The 22,343-nt window shown below is 39.8% G+C and overlaps 2 protein-coding genes across 3 annotated transcripts in view; both read right to left on the bottom strand.

Annotated features, from left to right (window-relative positions):
• LOC106569086 (beta-1,4-galactosyltransferase 2) overlaps positions 1 to 3,617 on the bottom strand; it is a 141,538-nt gene extending 137,921 nt beyond the window's left edge. For both annotated transcript variants that reach the window (XM_014140075.2, XM_014140076.2), the window contains exon 1: positions 3,198 to 3,617. In XM_014140075.2, coding sequence (XP_013995550.2) covers positions 3,198 to 3,272 — 75 coding nt within the window. In that variant the 5' untranslated portion in view covers positions 3,273 to 3,617. The remainder of the gene's footprint in view (positions 1 to 3,197) is intronic.
• A 723-nt stretch (positions 3,618 to 4,340) lies between these two features.
• On the bottom strand, positions 4,341 to 14,561 carry vato (Vacuolar ATP synthase 21 kDa proteolipid subunit). Its single transcript, NM_001140549.1, is given in 8 exon segments — positions 4,341 to 6,340; positions 6,488 to 6,678; positions 6,966 to 7,017; positions 7,887 to 7,956; positions 12,571 to 12,648; positions 13,251 to 13,334; positions 13,525 to 13,573; positions 14,344 to 14,561. Coding segments are annotated over 8 exon segments (618 nt in total). The 5' UTR covers positions 14,411 to 14,561; the 3' UTR covers positions 4,341 to 6,313.
• Between the last annotated feature and the right edge of the window lie 7,782 nt (positions 14,562 to 22,343).

Raw genomic sequence — 22,343 nt, 5'->3', positions numbered from 1 at the left:
AAGTGACACATTTTCCCGAGTTAAAAGAAATTCATGTTAGCAGGCAATATTAACTAAATATGCAGGTTTAAAAATATATACCGTAATTTCCGGACTATTAAGCTCACCTGAATATAAGCCGCACCCACTGAATTTAAAAATTGTTATTAATTTGAACATAAATAAGCCGCACATGTCTATAAGCCGCAGGTGCCTACCGGTACATTGAAACAAATGAACTTTACACAGGCTTTAACGAAACACGGCTTGTAACAAAAATAAATAGGCTTTAACGAAACACGGCTTGTAACAAAAATAAATAGGCTTTAACGAAGCACGGCTTGTAACAAAAATAAATAGGCTTTAACGAAACACGGCTTGTAACAAAAATAAATAGGCTTTAACAAAACACGGCTTGTAACAAAAATAAAAAGGCTTTAACAAAGCAAGGATTGTAACAAAAATAAATAGGCTTCAACGAAACACGGCTTGTAACAAAAATAAATAGGCTTTAACAAAACACGGCTTGTAACAAAAAATAAAACATTTGCAGTAAACAGTAGCCTACCAAGAAAGTCATTGGTCACTATCTTCCTCCTCCTGTGCACTGAAACCATCTCCTTCGGTGTCGGAGTTGAATAGCCTCAGAATTGCTTCATCCGATATTGGATCGTTTTCATTGTCGCTCTCGTCACTTTCATCCGGAGGCAAATCCCCCGCTGAGCCCTCTTCAACACGCAGCAGTCCAGCCTTTCGAAACCCGTTGATGATAGTGGATTTTTTGACAATGCTTTACGCTGTCAGGACCCACAAATTTGAAAGCGGGAAAAATCCATATATTAGCCGCGTCATTGTTTAAGCCGCGAAGTTCAAAGCGTGGGAAAAAAGTTGCGGCTTATAGTCCGGAATTTACGGTACTTGTGTATTGATTTTAAGAAAGGCATTGATGTTTATGGTCGGAGCAACGTGTACCTAAGCGATTATATGCAACGCAGGACAGGCTAGATAAACTAGTAATATCATCAACCACGTGTAGTTAACTAGTGATTATGATTGATTGATTGTTTTTTATAAGATAAGTTTAATGCTAGCTAGCAACTTACCTTGGCTTCTTACTGCATTCGCGTAACAGGCAGGCTCCTCGTGGAGTGCAACGTAAAGCAGGTGGTTAGAGCGTTGGACTAGTTAACCGTAAGGTTGCAAGATTGAATCCCCGAGCTGACAAGGTAAAAATCTGTCGTTCTGCCCCTGAACAAGGCAGTCAACCCACCGTTCCTAGGCCGTCATTGAAAATAAGAATGTGTTCTTAACTAACTTGCCTAGTTAAATAAAGGTCTAAAACAATAAAAATACAAATGTTTACAAAATCGCCGTCCAAAAATACCGATTTCCGATTGTTATGAAAACTTGAAATTGGCCCTAATTAATCGGCCATTCCGATTAATCGGTCGGCCTCTATTCTGTATAACACCCCTACCTTGTTACAACACAACTGATTGGCTCAAATGCATTAAGAAAGAAATAAATTCCACAAATTAACTTTTAACAAGGCATACCTGTTAATTGAAATGCATTCCAGGTGACTACCTCATGAAGCTGGTTGAGAGAATGCCAAGAGTGTGCAAAGCTGTCATCAAGGTAAAGGGTGGCTACTTTGAAGAATCTCAAATATAAAATATATTTTGATTTGTTTAACACTTTCTTGGTTACTACATGATTCCATATGGTTACTACATGATTCCATATGGTTACTACATGATTCCATATGGTTACTACATGATTCCATATGTGTTATTTCATAGTTTTGATGTCTTCACTATTATTCTACAATGTAGAAAATAGTAAAAATAAAGAAAAACCCTTGAATGAGTAGGTGTGTCCAAACTTTTGACAGGTACTGTATACACACACACACACACACACACACACACACACATCGATACTTAAATGAAAATGGCTGTATAGAAGTAGGTCTCTATTTCATGAGTTTATTTGCTATAGGCAATCTACACAATTATCATTTCAGCTACATCTTCTTATAACTACACTGAACAAAAATATAAAAGCAACATTTTCAAACATTTTACTGAATTACATGTATACGGAAATCAGACAATTTAAATGAATTCATTAGGCCCTAATCTATAGATTTCACATTTTTTACATTTACATTTTAGTCATTTAGCAGACGCTCTTATCCACATTTCACCCATTTCATTTCATGCATTTTTTTGTACTGGCCCCCGTAGGAATCGAACCCACAACCCTGGCGTTGCACACACCATGCTCTACCAACTGAGCCACAGGGAAGGCACATAACTGGGAATACAGATATGCATCTGTTGGTCACAGATACCTTAAAAACAACGGGCCTCATAATGGGCTTCAGGATCCTATCACAGTATTTTTGTGCATTCCAATTGCCAATCGATAAAATGAAATTGTGTTCGCTGTCCATTGCTTATGCCTGCCCATACCATAACCCTAACACCACCATGGGGCACTATGTTCACAACACAATTAGCATTAAATTCTGGAAACAGCTCTGGTGGTCATTCCTGCAGTCAACATGTCAATTGCATGCTCCCTCAAAACTTGACACATCTGTGGCATAGTGTTGTGTGACAAAAGTTGTGAGTGGCCTTTTATTGTCCCCAGCACAAGGTGCACCTGTGCAATGATCATGCTGTTTTATCAGCTTCTTGACATGCCACACCTGTCAGGTAGATGGATTTTATTGGCAAAGGAGAAATGCTCACTAACATGGATGTAAACAAATTTGTGGACAAAATTTGAGAAATAAGCTTTTTGTGCGCATGGAACACTTCATGAAACATGCGACCAACACTTTACATGTTGCGTTTATATTTTTGTTCAGTGTAGATACCAGTGGAGAGCGCAGGATGGATCTTTCCATCGCTGCTTCCAAGGACCGTTCTGCTTATTGAAATAATGTTGTTGAACGTGTGGGTCTCTTGAAAAAAGGGACGTTGCAAATGCATGTAGAATCGCGGGTCTAGGATGCTTCAGCAAAATGTGCATGACACCAAAGCAAATTGTATAACGAAAACATCAATAACCACAATTAAACATATAAATGTTGATAAATGGAGATGTTTGGGATAATAAAGAAGAATCAAGATGGCAGGCTAAATTAAAAAATACAAGGTAAACAAAAGAACGAAATGTGATGAACAAATGAAATATAATAGTCTTACCTTGAGGTGGCAAGCAATCCTCCTCTCTTCTATGAATGCATTTCCTTTTTGTTGCACCAAGCTTTTATATGACATCTGTAAATGTCATTAAAAAAAACTAAAATTACAAAAATCCCTCACAAAAAATGCACGTAATAAAGCATGGATCCCGTTTTATTTCTGATGATAAAATCGGTCATTTCATTTTTCGTGCAGATACTGTTAAAAACGTTTTGCCATATAAAAGACATGGCAGATATGAATGCCTCATTTTGTTTGATCATTTACGGAGGGCAATATGCCAAATATAGTGCAGTAAATCTTCTATCTTCATAATTCAGTCAATCCGTTAGGTTTGGTGTTGATATGAAGCAAAAAGGAGACTGTAGCAGGTTCATCTCGCTCTCTTCAGTACGGAGTCTCAGTTGGTCCAAACTCCCGGTTATTCTGCCACCAGAGGGAGCTTACACTATGTCCTATCAGCATTGCACATCTCTAGTAGTTTGCAGCTAAAAAGACAGGACAACAGTAAGTGTAATATCGTCAATTTGATGTCAATAAAAGTAAATTAATTAATATAGCAAATGTTGCTGTCCCCACTTTTGTAAACGTAATTAAGCAATAAGGCAGAGGCATACGGTGTGATAGGTCCCCAGTAAATGTGCAAATGATTTAATATATAGCGCCATCTATCGAAATTATAGAGTAGGACTGGGACATAAGGAAGATCATTACAGAAACAATTTTTTTTTTAAACGACTTACATCCAGAAGAGGATGGGTCATACCGCTGAGCCAGGTTCCTCTACGTTTTTTTCCTTTTAGGGAGTTTTTCCTGGACACTGATTCCACCCCTGCTTGCTCTGAGGTCTAGGCCAGGCTGCCCTACCAAGCAAAAACTGCTCATTTGGTCAAAAAAATAGTTAATGTCATTTCTGATACATGAAATACATGCTTAATCATGGGGACAAGTATCCTGCCTATATTGTATTGTGTTTTGGAGAAAATGGGGGTCATGCTGTGAAACCAGAGTAAATAATAGCCATTTTTCTCAGTTCCACACTATGAGCAGTTAGTGCCTTTTTGCTTGGTAGGGCAGCAGGTATCTCTAAAGCACTTTGTGACAACTGCTGATGTAAAAAGCTTCATAAAATACAGTTGATTGAACGGTCAGTTTGGTGTATTTTATTCTTTCAAGGACAATTAAGTCAAGAGGACCCACTTTTACACATGACAAAACAATGGATTCACCACAACATATTAAACACAGTCACTAAAGACAGAGGCATGGTCTAGAGATCTTCATGGTCTAGTGATCTTCATTTACATGAGGAATGACACACCACTACAGTACAGGTGGCCAACCAAGGACCTAGTCTCTCAAAGTAAGACATGAGCATTCATGGCCCTCTCTCAAGCAGCATACTTTGAAACCAACAACAGTTGGGACTTACAGTCCAAATGTTATCCATTGAAGTAAAATGCTTCAGTACCAAGGCTCTCCAGGACCAAGATGACCACCCCTGTATTACACCAAAGGTCATTAAGGAATGTTCAAAAGTAAGGAATGAACACCGCTGAATCATTTAAATAAAATGGTTGGTAAGGAGAGGATGGGGACTCAGTGTGAGCCCTCCATAAGTGCATCTCAAATGGCACCCTATGTCCTATATATAGTTGACAATAGACTCAAGGATTGTATTTAACATTTAAAGGCTCAATCTAAATGTCTTAAAATCAGTAGCGCTGGTGGACATAGATGTTGCAGCTAATTCAATAAATTCAAAAAAAATTCAACAAAAGCACGACTAAGAAAAAGGCCAACCGGTCAGAAGTTCTTATCGATGTTCTGCTCGAGTACCATCTCTCCAAAATAATACATGTCAGCCCATTCAAAAGACAAGGAGCTTGGCATATCCAAGCTCAAAGTTACACAAAAACAGAAGGAAAGCAGAATAATGTACACGGGTAAATGGTCTTGAAGAAAACCGCTACATTTCTCACTCTCCACAGATAGTTAACAGGGGGTTACAGACCAATCTGAGAAGGAAAGAACGAAAAAAAATAGATGGTCACTTAAAATCAAATACATGTATATTCAGCCACAGCTCATTCACTGTGGATAAAGACCACTTGCATCAACAACAAAAAATCTGACAACCCAAGCTAAGGTACATAGAATGGTAAACACCCTCATAGTTCACAAAACAACAGACCCTTTATATACACACACACACACACAAATGTACTATTCTCATTTTTAACCAATCAGAAGCGAAGAGTGCCAACCAAAATGGTATGCATACATCCACACAAATTAAACGAATGACAGCTGACTAATGTCAAACAACCAAGAATTACCATTTCAGAGTAATATCTCTTTAGATCACCTTTGTATCAATACATTTTGATTCATTTAGTGTTACTATAGTACTGGTTACTTACACCAGTCATTGATAAATATATAGTAACTGAAACTAGTGAAAAACATTATGGATTACATTAGCCATAAATATAATAATTTGCTTTGTTATACCATGACTTTTGCATACTAACATTTCAATACTTCAAACAATTTTTTTACAGGCATTTATCACAATTCCATGTAATGAACAGAACAGCTCTTTACGGATTTGCGTTGGCTCATGAAACTAACTTCCTTCATACTGGACACATATTCATGAAAAGGGCATCCATGAGTTTATCTGACTCTAGGGGAAGTAGACAGGGCCTCATTGCCAAAATATGGCTTTAAAGAAATCCAATAAAAATAAATTATAAATGTCCCTACTACTACTGAATGTAATTGATACAACAGTAAAAGTATGTGGGGAATGCCCAGAGGTTTGCTAGAGATTAATTACTTTTTTCCTATAACTACGGTAATACGAACATGAATTTTATTCAAAAGGGATAGGATTTTGTCTTAAACACTTGCAGTTTAATCTAACCTTTCGGTTGCATTCCTTTAAGACAAAATGGTGCAAATATGTCACTCTTCAGCAAATGGTTAAAAACAATCACAGACAAAAAAGACATTTCAATAATTTACTATGTATTTACACAATCCATCTGCTTCTCCAGCTTTGTCTTCCATTGATCTTGTCATCGTGATCTTATGTCTTGCGGATACATCTTCTAGTCACCCATTTTTACTTTCGACGTCTATAAGAAAATACATATATTTGATTATGTAATAAGAAAAAAACTAGAAGAAGTAAACCTATATTCAGTTCATGCAATCAGCTACAGAATGATTATGCTATTCAACCAATCAAAGGATGAAAACTGTGTCAAAAGAATGTCAGTTACCTGCAAGATGGCTACAATCACTCCAAATAGCCCAATCGCACTGCCGAAGATTTCCACAATAAGGATTTTGACGAAGAGGCTGCCGTTCTGGGCATCAGCCAGGGCGGCTCCACTCCCAACGATGCCAACACAGATGCCACAGAAGAGGTTGGAGAAGCCCACAGTAAGACCAGCACCAAACATGGAGTAGCCTGTCAGGAAAGAACACTATCAGCACAGTCTTTACTTTATAGCCTGAAATTGTATTTTATCATTTACAATGTAAATGTAAATGTAAATCATTTGAGCTATTGAAGCCAATGGCAAAATGTGTCTACTTTACATCTAATGTTGAGTTTGCCTTTATATCATTGGAAATTAAGAACACGTTCGACTTCCAATCAACGACTAGCCTGAGTGCCATCATGCCAACTCCTTGTCACTCATGGTCATGCCAAACAGGCTAATTAACAACCAATGTCGGCAATTATCTTCTTACCTGCTTGGTAGTTCCTTGCACCAATGGTCTCTGGTGTAGTGCCGCTAAAGCTCTATAAAGGGAAAGATGAGGTGGAAAGAAATAGAATGATGTCTCTAATAAAATTGGAACTGTCTACTACAGTATCATACATCAGTAAGCCTGAAGAAAGATTCAAGGCCGTTCTCCAAGATGGCCCTTCCTGAGGCTACGGCTAGTTATCACAGGTTCAGTCCCTAATGGTACCCTATTTCCTATTCATTGCACTACTTTTGACCAAAAGGAGTACACTATATAGGGAATAGGGTGCCATTTGGGATAAAAACATCTTAATACTATATCACCATAGTCACTAGTGATAAGTACTTTACACCACTACTTAAGTCGTTTTTGGGGGGGTATCTGTACTTTACGATTTCTATATTTGACAACTTTTACTTCACTACATTCTTAAAGAAAATCATGTACTTTTTACTCCATACATTTTCCCTGACACCCAAAAGAACTCTTTACATTTTGAATGCTGAGCACGACAGAAAATGGTCCAATTCACACTCAAGAGAACAACCCTGGTCATCCCTACTGCCTCTGATCTGGCGGACTCACTTAACACAAATGCTTCATTTATAAATTATGTCTGAGTATTGGAGTGTGCCCCTGGCCATCCGTAAATATTAAAAACAAGAAAATTATACCATCTGGTTCTCTTACCTTTGATAAGTAAAAATATTTTAGCAAATACATTTACTTTTGATATTTAAGTATATTTAAAACTAACTAGACTTTTACTCAAGCAGTATTTTATTGGGTGACATTCACTTGAGTCATTTTCTATTAAGGAATCTTTACTTTTACTCAAGTATGACAATTGGGTACTTTTTCCCACCACTGTTAAAAAGGACACAAATGATTATCATATCATAAGCCACCTCTCATGCTTACCTCAGCCATGTTACTTATCACGATTGCCATGATGATCCCATATATAGCTACGGCCTCGCAGAAGATAATGCTGTGGGGACAGGACGAGACAATAGCATTTAACACAATACATTGATGGGAAAGACTGCGGTCTTATCAATACAATACATACAGTTGAAGTCAGAAGTTTACATACACCTTAGCCAAATACATTTAAACTCAGTTTTTCACAATTCCTGACATTTAATCCTAGTAAAAATCCCCTGTCTTAGGTCAATTAGATTCACCACTTTAATTTAAGAACTTGAAAATGTCAGAATAATAGTAGAGAGAATTATTTATTTCAGCTTTTATTTCTTTCATCACATTCCCAGTGGGTCAGAAGTTTACATACACTCAGTATTTGGTAGCATTGACTTTATATTGTTTAACTCAAATGTTTTGGTTAGCCTTCCACAAGCTTCACACAATAAGTTGGGTGAATTTTGGCCCATTCCTCCTGACAGAGCTGGTGTAACGGAGTCAGGTTTGTAGGCCTCCTTGCTTGCACACACTTTTTCAGTTCTGCCCACATATTTTCGTTAGGATTGAGGTCAGGGCTTTGTGATGGCCACTCCAATACCTTGACTTTGTTGTCCTTAAGCCATTTTGCCACAACTTTGGAAGTATGCTTGGGCTCATTGTCCATTCGGAAGACCCATTTGCGACCAAGCTTTAACTTCCTGACTGATGTCATGAGATGTTGCTTCAATATATCCACATCATTTTCCTCCCTCATGATGCCATCTATTTTGTGATGTGCACCAGTCCCTCCTGCAGCAAAGCACCCCCACAACATGATGCTGCCACCCCCGGGCTTCACGGTTGGGATGGTGTTCTTTGGCTTGCAAGCCTCCCCATTTCTCCTCCACACATAACGATGGTCATTATGGCCAAACAGTTCTATTTGTTTCATCAGACCAGAGGACATTCTCCAAAAAGTATGGTCTTTGACCCCATGTGCAGTTGCAAACCGTAGTCTGGCTTTTTTATGGCGGTTTTGGAGCAGTGGCTTCTTCCTTGCTGAGTGGCCTTTCAGGTTATGTCGATATAGGATGCGTTTTACTGTGGATATACACTGCTCAAAAAGATTAAGGGAACACTTAAACAACACAGTGTAACTCCAAGTCAATCACACTTCTGTGAAATCAAACTGTCCACTTAGGAAGCAACACTGATTGACAAATGTCATATGCTGTTGTGCAAATGGAATCGACAACAGGTGGAAATTATAGGCAATTAGCAAGACACCCTCAATAAAGGAGTGGTTCTGCAGGTGGTGACCACAGACCACTTCTCAGTTCCTATGCTTCCTGGCTGATGTTTTGGTCACTTTTGAATGCTGCCGGTGCTTTCACTCTAGTGGTAGCATGAGACGGAGTCTACAACCCACACAAGTGGCTCAGGTAGTGCAGCTCATCCAGGATGGCACATCAATGTGAGCTGTGGCAAGAAGGTTTGCTGTGTCTGTCAGCGTAGTGTCCAGAGCATGGAGGCGCTACCAGGAGACAGGCCAGTACATCAGGAGACATGGAGGAGGCCGTAGGAGGGCAACAACCCAGCAGCAGGACCGCTACCTCTGACTTTGTGCAAGGAGGAGCAGGAGAAGCACTGCCAGAGCCCTGCAAAATGACCTCCAGCAGGCCACAAATGTGCATGTGTCTGCTCAAACGGTCAGAAACAGACTCCATGAGGGTGGTATGAGGGCCCGACGTCCACAGGTGGGGGTTGTGCTTACAGCCCAACACCGTGCAGGACGTTTGGCATTTGCCAGAGAACACCAAGATTGGCAAATTCGCCACTGGCGCCCTGTGCTCTTCACAGATGAAAGCAGGTTCACACTGAGCACATGTGACAGACGTGACAGAGTCTGGAGACGCCCGTGGAGAACGTTCTGCTGCCTGCAACATCCTCCAGCATGACCGGTTTGGCGGTGGGTCAGTCATGGTGTGGGGTGGCATTTCTTTGGGGGCCGCACAGCCCTCCATGTGCTCGCCAGAGGTAGCCTGACTGCCATTAGGTACCGAGATGAGATCCTCAGACCCCTTGTGAGACCCTATGCTGGTGCGGTTGGCCCTGGGTTCCTCCTAATGCAAGACAATGCTAGACCTCATGTGGCTGGAGTGTGTCAGCAGTTCCTGCAAGAGGAAGGCATTGATGCTATGGACTGGCCCGCCCGTTCCCCAGACCTGAATCCAATTGAGCACATCTGGGACATCATGTCTCGCTCCATCCACCAATGCCACGTTGCACCACAGACTGTCCAGGAGTTGGTGGATGCTTTAGTCCAGGTCTGGGAGGAGATCCCTCAGGTGACCATCCGCCACCTCATCAGGAGCATGCCCAGGCGTTGTAGGGAGGTCATACAGGCACGTGGAGGCCACACACACTACTGAGCCTCATTTTGACTTGTTTTAAGGACATTACATCAAAGCTGGATCAGCCTGTAGTGTGGTTTTCCACACTACTTTGAGTGTGATTCCAAATCCAGACCTCCATGGGTTGATAAATTGGATTTCCATTGATTATTTTTGTGTGATTTTGTTGTCAGCACATTCAACTATGTAAAGAAAAAAGTATTTAAGAAGATTATTTCATTCATTCAGATCTAGGATGTGTTATTTTAGTGTTCCCTTTATTTTTTGAGCAGTGTAGATACTTTTGTACCTGTTTCCTCCAGCATCTTCACAAGGTCATTTGCTGTTGTTCTGGGATTGATTTGCACTTTTCCCATCAAAGTACGTTCATCTCTACGAGACAGAACGCGTCTCCTTCCTGAGCGGTATGACGGCTGCGTGGTCCCATGGTGTTTGTATTTGCGTACTATTGTTTGTACAGATGAACGTGGTACCTTCAGGCATTTGGAAATTTCTCCCAAGGATGAACCAGACTTGTGGAGGTCTACAATTGTCTAGCCGATCAGAAGCTTCTAAAGCCATAACATAATTTTCTGGAATTTTACAAGCTGTTTAAAGGCACAGTCAATTTAGTGTATGTAAATTTCTGACCCACTGGAATTATGATACAGTGAATTATAAGTGAAATAATCTGTCTGTAAACAATTGTTGGAAAAATTACTTCTGTCATGCACAAAGTAGATGTCCTAACCGACTTGCCAAAACTATAGTTTGTTAACAAGAAATTTGTGGTGTGGTTGAAAAACGAGTTTTAATGACTCCAACCTAAGTGTATGTAAACTTCCGACTTCAACATACACATCAGTCCAAAGGACAGATTTCAACCAGTCTAATGTCCATTGCTCATGTTTCTTGGCCCAAGCAAGTCTCTTCTTTTTACTAGTGTCCTTTAGTAGTTTCCTTGCAGCAATTTGACCATGAAGGCCTGATTCACAGTCTCCTTTGAGGCATTGATCAAATCAAATCGTATGCCACATGCACCGAATACAACAGGTGTAGACCTTACAGTGAAATGCTTACTTACAAGCCCTTAACCAGCAATGCAGTTAAAATAAATAAATAAAAAAAAATATACCCCCAAAAAAGTAAATAATAAGAAAAAAAAAGTCACAAATAATTAAAGAGCAGCAGTAAAATAACAATAGCGAGGCTATATAAAAAGAGGGTACAGGTACAGAGTCAATGTGCGGGGGAACCGGTTAGTCGAGGTTGAGATGTCTGTTACTTGAACTCTAAAGCTTTTATTTGGGCTGCAATTTGAGGCTGGTAACTAACTTATTCTCTGTAGCAGAGGTAACTCTGGGTCTTCCTTTCCTGCGGCGGTGCTCATGAAAGCCAGTTTCATCATAGCGCTTGATGGTTTTTGCAACGGCACCTGAAGAAACTTTCAAAGTCGTTGAAATTTTCCAGATTGACTGACCTTCTTGTCTTAAAGTAATGATGGACTGTCGTTTCTCTATGCTTGTTTGAGCTGTTCTTGCCATAATATGGACCTGGTCTTTTACCAAATAGGGCTATCTTCTGTATACCACCCCTACCTTGTCACATCACAATTAACAGGCTCAAACACATTAAGGAAAGAAATTCCACAATTTAACATGGCACACCTGTTAATTGAAATGCATTCCAGATGACTACCTCATGACGCTGGTTGAGAGAATGCGAAGTGTGCAAAGCTGTCCAGGCAAAGGGTAGCTACTTTGAAGAATCTCAAATCTCAAATCTATTTTGATTTGTTTATCACTTTTGTGATTACTACATAATTCCATATTTTTATTTTAACCTTTATTTAACTAGGCAAGTCAGTTAAGAACAAATTCTTATTTTACAATGACGGCCTACACCGGCCAAACCCTCATGACGCTGGGCCAATTGTGCGCCGCCCTATGGGACTCCCGATCACGGCCGGTTGTGATACAGCCCGGGATCGAATCAGGGTCTGTAGTGATGCCTCTAGCACTGAGATGCAGTGCCCTAAACCGCTGCGCCACTCGGGGACCATATGTGTAATTTCATAGTTTTGATGTCTTCACCATTATTCTACAATGTAGAAGATAGTAAAAAATTAAGAAAAACCCTGGAATGAATAGGTGTGTCCAAACTTTGGAATGTATATATACACGTACGCAAATACAGACAAAAATTAAGCCTAGATTTTGACTAAAAAGCATTTTTACTTAATAAATTAAACTTAATCTGAGACTGAGAAACCGGCCCATAATGACATATTTTCACTTTGAATATCTTACCTGACCAAATTCTTTGTTTTAATCCGTGGTGCTTTTACACCACCTCCTATGATGCTGGAACCCGTGATGTAAATGCCCCTGTAAAACAAGGAGGACAAAATTCATTATGAACATAAAACTAGGTTTGGATGATACCTGGGGGACCTCTTCTACAATATGTTATTCAAAATATTGCAATATCCGATATAATCGTTTTGCGGCGTTAATGACTAGATTATTCCAGACTGTGTAATTTACAGTTATTTTCAAAATTATAGTCGCATTCTCACTTAATAATCTTAGTTTGGTGAAAAAAGAATGCTTAGTTAATTAAATGTAGACATCATTTAACACATTGATACCGCTTAACTAATAAAACTGCACAGTATTGATTTGTAAAGTTCAAGTAGAGTATAGTCTAGCACATCACAATATATCGTCAATGTCAAATCACTATATTCGATTTAATCATAAAAATTGGACCAACCCTACATAAAGCAGAACATAAAAACAGTGATACACTAAAATAATACTCCTGCCATCCAGGAGTAGTAATTTAGCCTGCATGAAATAGGGAAGAGGATGGGGACAAGACACGAGTTGCTATTTGAATTTTCAAGTCTAATTTCAGAACTTCCCTATTCATATTGGACAATCTCTTCTGATGCAACATTCAAAAGGGGGAAATTAAGAATACTCACCAAGCTGCTCCGACAACAGAGAGCGAGATGGCCAAGCCAATCCCAAGGTTCGCCCACATAAAGGGCGACGTTTCTGTCAAGAACCTGAGGGAGAGAGTACCATTTTACCATGAAAATCAAACAATCTAAGCTTTAGTCTAGGTCAACACTTCTGAAATACCACCTGACTGGAATTCTATTAGTAATCAGCACCAGACTCAGAATGTTAGCCTATATTCTTATGCCTATGATATATCCTACTGTTCTAACTAAGACAAGAGACTGTCATACTAACCACGCCACATCGAAGCGGAATCCAAGGTCGAAGATTGTGTAGCAGATACCTGAAAAATATCACCAACGCAGAATAAAAGTGGAAACGTTTCCATGAGTTTATGCACTGTATGTACATGTATGTGTGTTGCAGTACAGAACAGTTCTGTACAGTACATGCAATGTCAAGCCACTGAGTTACAGAACCAAATTGTGCCCGAGAAATTATAAAAAATGTCAGAAGGTAAGTGTGATAGTTCACCCTCACACGAGAAGTGCTTAGGTTCCTATTTTTCTGACTGTAGAAACTAAGCTAGCTTGATTTATTTAGCCATGTTGTGGTATATACGTTTTCTATAGTAAAAAGTTATGCTGTTAGTGCAGGGTAGCCTTATATTATGCAGTCGAACATTAGTTAGTTTACTCGCTTGCTAGTTAACATTAACTAGTTAGCTAGCTACGTTACTTCCTGTAAGCATTTTGTCAAATTCTTACAAACAAATGGCTAAACAAGTTTTTGGACGGCAGGTCCACAAGCGTAAATAACAATATACAATGCAAGGAAGCTAGAAAGCTAAATAACTAGGGATCCTGAAACATTATGACATATGTGAACTAGCCATCACATCACTGCAGAGCCAACTTAACTACTACTAACTAGTAGCGCAGCGGGATAACGTCACGTTAGTTAGCAAGTCAGCACAGTATCTGTCAAGCAAAGACATTCACAATCAATAAATACAAACGAGTGCTTTTTTAATTAAATAAAGTATATTTTTGCCATCATCATTAGCTAACTAAACCCATTACATTAGCTAGCAAATATACAACGTTGTCTTACCGACGATGAGAATAGTACTCCAGAAGGCCAAAGTGACCCCGGTGTAGAGAATGGCGTGTCCGTTCATGATCCACTCAATCACCCAAACCGCGATATTTTGCGGGCGATCTCACAACACTACCTTCAGGTTGGTGTTTACAATTGACGACAAACGGTCTGAATAATATAAATAATGCTATTCACCCCCAGAAATCGTATAACTGGAGAAGAAAAATCGAACCATCAAAAAGGGAAGGAATGCAGTCAGCTGATCGAGTTTGACTTGAGCATGTGACTGTAATAACAAACGTCATTCTACTTCCTGTTTTCCAAAGCCGCGGGAGCTTCAAAGCAGTCTCCACTGGTCATGTCTAGAAGGGATACCGATTTTGTCAAATTAATTAATGAAATGTTATTTTCGTGTCAAATCGCCAATTGGCAACCCATCCCTTACGGGATTAATTGACACATAAACAAACATTACAATAATTCACTATGGTAATTAAATGATAATTCTTCTTCCGGTGTTCTCTGCATTGCATAAAGAGTGAAAAAAATATATAATAATCTATACATAATAGTAAATAAGGTTATCCAAACAATAATTACGTCCCTAGAGCAGTAAAATAATATACATACATATATACATACAGACAGACAGACAAATAAATAAATACAGAAATAAAAAGAAACTTAAGTCACTTGAAACCAGTCTGGCAAAAAAAATATATATATACATATGGGAGACAAGCCTATACACAATCTATATACACACACATGACATTTACCACATAGAAGCGAAATATTTTTACAATTTAATTCTAGGTAGCCCTTTTTCTTTTATTCCAGGATTTATCTAAATACACAATGGACAAAAAAACACTTAAATGTCTCCTCATCACTCAGCCACATAATGCCAGTGTATATCTGGTGTGCTTTCTGGAATAAGAGCAAGCGTATATCGTAGAGGATGAACTGAGATTCATTCTCTATTTCTTCAAGGTTACATAGTCTTTCCTCTTCCATTTCACCACAATACTGACCTGTTTCAATACGCAGACGCAATATCCCTGATCTTACCTGTTTCAATACGCAGAGACAATATCCCTGATCTGACCTGTTCAATACGCAGACGCAATATCCCTGATTTACCTGTTTCAATACGCAGACGCAATATCCCTGGTCTGACCTGTTTCAATACGCAGACGCAATATCCCTGATTTACATGTTTCAATACGCAGAGACAATATCCCTGATCTGACCTGTTCAATACGCAGACGCAATATCCTTGATTTACCTGTTTCAATACGCAGAGACAATATCCCTGATCTGACCTGTTCAATACGCAGAGACAATATCCCTGATCTGACCTGTTTCAATACGCAGACGCAATATCCCTGATTTACCTGTTTCAATACGCAGAGACAATATCCCTGATCTTACCTGTTCAATACGCAGAGGGAATATCCCTGATTATAGCTGTTTCAATACGCAGAGACAATATCCCTGATCTGACCTGTTTCAATACGCAGAGGGAATATCCCTGATCTGACCTGTTTCATTACGCAGAGGTAATATCCCTGATTTGACCTGTTTCAATACGCAGAGGGAATATCCCTGATCATAGCTGTTTCAATACGCAGAGACAATATCCCTGATCTGACCTGTTTCAATACGCAGAGACAATATCCCTGATCTTACCTGTTCAATACGCAGAGGGAATATCCCTGATTATAGCTGTTTCAATACACAGAGGTAATATCCCTGATCTGACCTGTTTCAATACGCAGAGGTAATATCCCTGATCTGACCTGTGCACATAGTGATCTCTTGCTTTTAGGTAGGTTATACATGATATATCGCTCACACACAAATTCACCCATAATCAAACAAAAGGTTCTCAATTTGGGTTTATGATTAATCTCCTCCACCCGTTTTTTCAGTATTGCATCAGTTGTTTTTTAATCATATCTATGTCTCCCTTAATTCGTTTTTTGTACAGACTGTTGAAAAAGGTCAGACATTTTAGTTGTCCAGGCTGTCTCTATGGACAGATCCCATTGAAAAACTTTACTAGCTATTCTGGCAGTCTCACCATACACGCATTCCATCTCACGTCACAGGGTTCCCAGTCCATGTCCCCAGTTATTGCAAGTATAGGTGCAAACTTGTGGACACCTAAAAAGTAACATACTGCTCTGTTATGGACATGTTCCTTTCTAAAATACATCTTAGCACCCCACACTCCTGATGAATAGTCCAGAACAGGACACACGCATGTCTGATACAGTTTGGAATACGTAACATAACCAATATCTTTGAGTGTTTTTGTTTTTCCTATAACTCCCCCAAGAGCTCTACTTTCTGAGTCGGTCATGTTCCATTTAGAAAGGAAATATGTTCATCAATAAAAATACCCAAATATTTCTAAATGCTTGTAAATTCAAGAATGCCTCACCAAAACAAAACTGAAAAACACTTCTCTTAGTACCTGGTTTGATAAAATGCATTATCTACAGTGAGGGAAAAAAGTATTTGATCCCCTCCTGATTTTGTACAAAGAAATGATCAGTCTATCATTTTAATGGTAGGTTTATTTGAACAGTGAGAGACAGAATAACAACAAAAAAATCCTGAAAAACACATGTCAAAAATGTTATAAATTGATTTGCATTTTAATGAGGGAAATAAGTATTTGACCCCTCTGCAAAACATGACTTAGTACTTGGTGGCAAAACCCTTGTTGGCAATCACAGAGGTCAGACGTTTCTTGTAGTTGGCCACCAGGTTTGCACACATCTCAGGAGGGATTTTGTCCCACTCCTCTTTGCAGATCTTCTCCAAGTCATTAAGGTTTCGAGGTTGACGTTTGGCAACTCGAACCTTCAGCTCCCTCCACAGATTTTCTATGGGATTAAGGTCTGGAGACTGGCTAGGCCACTCCAGGACCTTAATGTGCTTCTTCTTGAGCCACTCCTTTGTTGCCTTGGCCATGTGTTTTGGGTCATTGTCAGGCTGGAATACCCATCCACGACCCATTTTCAATGCCCTGGCTGAAGGAAGGAGGTTCTCCCCCAAGATTTGACGGTACATGGCCCCGTCCATCGTCCCTTTGATGCGGTGAAGTTGTCCTTTCCCCTTAGCAGAAAACACCCCCAAAGCATAATGTTTCCACCTCCATGTTTGACTGTGGGGATGGTGTTCTTGGGTTATAGGCAGCATTCCTCCTCCTACAAACACGGCGAGTTGAGTTGATGCCAAAGAGCTCCATTTTGGTCTCATCTGACCACAACACTTTCACCCAGTTGTCCTCTGAATCATTCAGATGTTCATTGGCAAACTTCAGATTGGCATGTATATGTGCTTTCTTGAGCAGGGGGATCTTGCGGGCGCTGCAGGATTTCAGTCCTTCATGGCGTAGTGTGTTACCAATTGTTTTCTTGGTGACTATGGTCCCAGCTGCCTTGAGATCATTGACAAGATCCTCCCGTGTTGTTCTGGGCTGATTCCTCACCGTTCTCATGGTCATTGCAACTCCACGAGGTGAGATCTTGCATGGAGCCCCAGGCCGAGGGAGATTGACAGTTCTTTTGTGTTTCTTCCATTTGCGAATAATCGCACCAACTGTTGTCACCTTCTCACCAAGCTGCTTGGCGATGGTCTTGTAGCCCATTCCAGCCTTGTGTAGGTCTACAATCTTGTCCCTGACATCCTTGGAGAGCTCTTTGGTCTTGGCCACGGTAGAGAGTATGGAATCTGATTGATTGATTGCTTCTGTGGACAGGTGTCTTTTATACAGGTAACAAGCTGTGATTAGGAGCACTCCCTTTAAGAGTGTGCTCCTAATCTCAGCTCGTTACCTGTATAAAAGACACCTGGGAGCCAGAAATCTTTCTGATTGAGAGGGGGTCAAATACTTATTTCCCTCATTAAAATGTAAATCAATTTATAACATTTTTGACATGCGTTTTACTGGATTTTTTTGTTGTTATTCTGTCTCTCACTGTTCAAATAAACCTACCATTAAAATTATAGACTGATCATTTCTTTGTCAGTGGGCAAACGTACAAAATCAGCAGGGGATAAAATACTTTTTTCCCTCACTGTATGTTTTTGTCTGGTTGATCATGGGTCTCCATCTTTTACACCAATTGACTGCACATTATAACATTTTCTGCAGGTCTTGTTCAGTTTCTGCCATCAAAATAATATCATCAGGATATAAAAGGATACTTAGCATTTCATCATCATATCTTACACCAATATTTAACTGTGTCATTTATTTTATAAACAAAGCAAACAAAGTCCTGTAGTCCCGTTCAGTACAACGAGAGTTGTATTACACAATGTCGAGTTCTACAGCAGACTGGACTTGATTTCCATAGAATCACTTGATGGCTAGCTACAATTTGCCAGTAAATATACTTTCTACTGAGCACTACATTCATTACATGATGTAATAACTATAACTATAGCAATGGGAATATGGCCTGAGAGATAGAAAAAAATAACAAATTAATCGGCTGCTTAGATTTAATTTGTATAATTTTTTACTTTAAAAAACAACAAAAACAACAAATAAGTGGAACTCATGCTAGAACGGGCCAATAGGATCTCGCTAGCTCGTGCTTGGCTCTTGTAAGGGGTGCGTAACTGGTGGCAGGGAAGTCAGACGCAGGAGAGCAGAACTTGGTAATAGCCGGAGCAGTTTAATAGCAAAACCAACGGCATAAAAAATAACAAGATATGGGTACAAAAACCCGTCGCGCACCAATCACCACGTGCACAAGCACTTACAATAAACAATCCCACACAAAGACATGGGGGGAACAGAGGGTTAAATACACAACAAGTGATTGAGGGAATTGAAACCAGGTGTGAGGAAAAACAAGACAAAACACATGGAAAATGAAAAGTGGACCGCCGAGCGCCGCCCGAACAAGGAGAGGACCCAACTTCGGCGGAAGTCGTGTCAGCTCTTCCCACCTCCTTGCTTGTTCTGCCCACCATGACTCATTTGTTCCCATTGGAAAGGACAGGCTGTGGTCCATCTTGGTTTAGATAAAAAAAATCTTTGGCCAAATGCTCGCTGGTTTCCCTTGCAGTCAGTGCTACTGGCGGCAACAATGTCATACTCTTTTGGAGAAGACAGCATCAGATAGATGTCCTACACATACAGAGACAGATGGGCACTGTTTCGCGCCCTCAGATGCTTTCTCCGGTGAGATACAGTACATTCAGCCTCTTGCGAATTGAAGAAAAATTATGAAACGCAGAGAGATGAAAAATACATCTTTTTTTCTTGGTCTATTTTTTGGGGATCCCTTGCTTCCCTTGGCATCCATAAATACACGCCACTGGGCTGTTACAATGTACTGATATCCTCTCTGGGCTAGGTGGGACGATTTCGTCCCACCTACGCAACAGCCAGTGTAATCCCGTGGCGCGATATTGAAATACCTTAGAAATGCTATTACTTCAATTTCTCAAACATATGACTATTTTACACCATTTTAAAGACAAGACTTTCGTTAATCTAACCACACTGTCCGATTTCAAAAAGGCTTTACAACGAAAGCAAAACATTAGATGATGTCAGCAGAGTACCCTGCCAGAAATAATCAGACACCCATTTTTCAAGCTAGCATATAATGTCACATAAACCCAAACCACAGCTAAATGCAGCACTAACCTTTGATGATCTTCATCAGATGACAATCCTAGGACATTATGTTATACAATACATGCATGTTTTGTTCAATCAAGTTCATATTTATATCAAAAACCAGCTTTTTACATTAGCATGTGACGTTCAGAACTAGCATACCCCCCCGCAAACTTCCGGTGAATTTAGTAAATTACTCACGATAAACGTTCACAAAAAACATAGCAATTATTTTAAGAATTATAGATACAGAACTCCTTTATGCACTCGCTATGTCCGATTTTAAAATAGCTTTTCGGTGAAAGCACATTTTGCAATATTCTGAGTAGATAGCCCGGCATCACAGGGCTAGCTATTTAGACACCCACCAAGTTTAGCCCTCACCAAAGTCAGATTTACTATAAGACAAATGTTATTACCTTTGCTGTTCTTCATCAGAATGCACTCCCAGGACTTCTACTTCAATAACAAATGTTGGTTTGGTTCAAAATAATCCATAGTTATGTTCAAATATCCTCTGTTTTGTTCATGCGTTCAAGACACTATCCGAAAGGGTAAAGAAGGGTGACGCGCCCGACGCGTTTCGTGACAAAAAAATTCTAAATATTCCATTACCGTACTTCGAAGCATGTCAACCGCTGTTTAAAATCAATTTTTATGCCATTTTTCTCGTAAAAAAGCGATAATATTCCGACCGGGAAACCGTGTTTTAGTTCAGAGAGAAAATAAAAACATGGGGTCGCCTCGTGCACGCGCCTCAGTCTCATTGTCCTCTGATAGACCACTTACCAAAGGCGCTAATGTTTTTCAGCCAGGGGCTGCAAAGACATCATTCAGCTTTTTACCGGGTTCTGAGAGCCTATGGGAGCCGTAGGAAGTGTCACATTACAGCAAAGATCCTACATTTTCAATAAAGAGAGTCAAGAAGCCCAAGGAATGGTCAGAGAGGGCACTTCCTGTACAGAATCTTCTCAGGTTTTTGCCTGCCATATGAGTTCTGCTATACTCACAGACACCATTCAAACAGTTTTAGAAACTTTAGGGTGTTTTCTATCCAAAGCCAATAATTATATGCATATTCTAGTTTCTGGGCAGTAGTAATAACCAGATTAAATCGGGTACGTTTTTTATCCGGCCGTGTAATACTGCCCCCTAGCCCTAACAGGATATAAGTGGAAGCATGTGGCATTCGGCTGTCTCTGTGCTGTGGTGGCACGAAAACCATATTGGAATTTTTCAAAAATACATTTAAAACACTTAAAACGTTTTGTGACTTTACTTTTATTAATCTGATGACTGTTATTTATCTAATCAACTAACTATGTTTAATTATTACCCGATTAAATGAATCATGTAACAATTAACTCATTAGGAATTTGGGGCACCACGAGAGCGGTTGTTTAAAGAGTTACCATCTCCCGAATTAAACTCTAAAGGTCTTTACCTATCACATCCATAAAACAGTAAACTTATTAATCATAACCCCGTATCATATCATCATTCTGAACAGTCGTAGCCACTTATCGTCGATACATTTTAGGAACTATTCTCACAGTAATCCTATACTTTGAACACAAACTGCCGCCCATTCGGAGTGAGAAATAATGAATGTATTTACATTTAAATGCCTTTGTTCGCCATGGATCTCTGTCGGAACCAACCCTCTTTAGGAAGGGTGTTGGCCTTTCCGCGGCACGCTTGTAAGGCTCTGATTGTCCAAAAGGGGTCCCCCCCTCCCCCGTCTTCTACTGTTGTTCACTCTGGAAGATGCTCCTTGGAAGATAGGCTAGCCGGCCGTGTCGATGGTTCCCATTGGTGATAAGAGTAGTAGAATACGGTGATTTGAGAAGAGTAGTAGAACAGGATGATTTGAAGAGTAGTAGAATGGTCCCACTTAAATTTGCTTTTCTGGTTACTTTACTTAGGATGGCTAATCACCCGTACCAGGGATTGTCCAGGAGGTGAGCTTCTCACCTCTACCTCGTGTTGATATTCAGAATTCGAACCTCTTTGGATGTGAGCTGCAGCTCGATGCCTTTCTGGTCTCAATGCAAAAAAAAAGACCAATCCTTTTATGCACTCTGGTCGAAAGGGACGGTTCCGTCAGACTGACACTCTCTCTGACCTCATTTGGGGCGTGGCTACTTACTGTGTAAAGTTTATAGGAGACAAATTATCTCTTTTGGCTCCTAAAATCACATTATTATCTTAACAAAAATACTTTCATCATTGTTTATATTCCCTGCACAACGTAAAGGATAAAGACTTTCTACATGTAGTGTATATACTTTTCAAGTTACAGTGTTTCCTTTATAACACTTTTAATGACATCACAAAATAACAATCCATATGACAT

The sequence above is a fragment of the Salmo salar genome, chromosome ssa14, assembly GCF_905237065.1.
Source record: "Salmo salar chromosome ssa14, Ssal_v3.1, whole genome shotgun sequence".
Taxonomy (NCBI): domain Eukaryota; kingdom Metazoa; phylum Chordata; class Actinopteri; order Salmoniformes; family Salmonidae; genus Salmo; species Salmo salar.
This window is presented reverse-complemented; position numbering and strand designations above follow the sequence as displayed.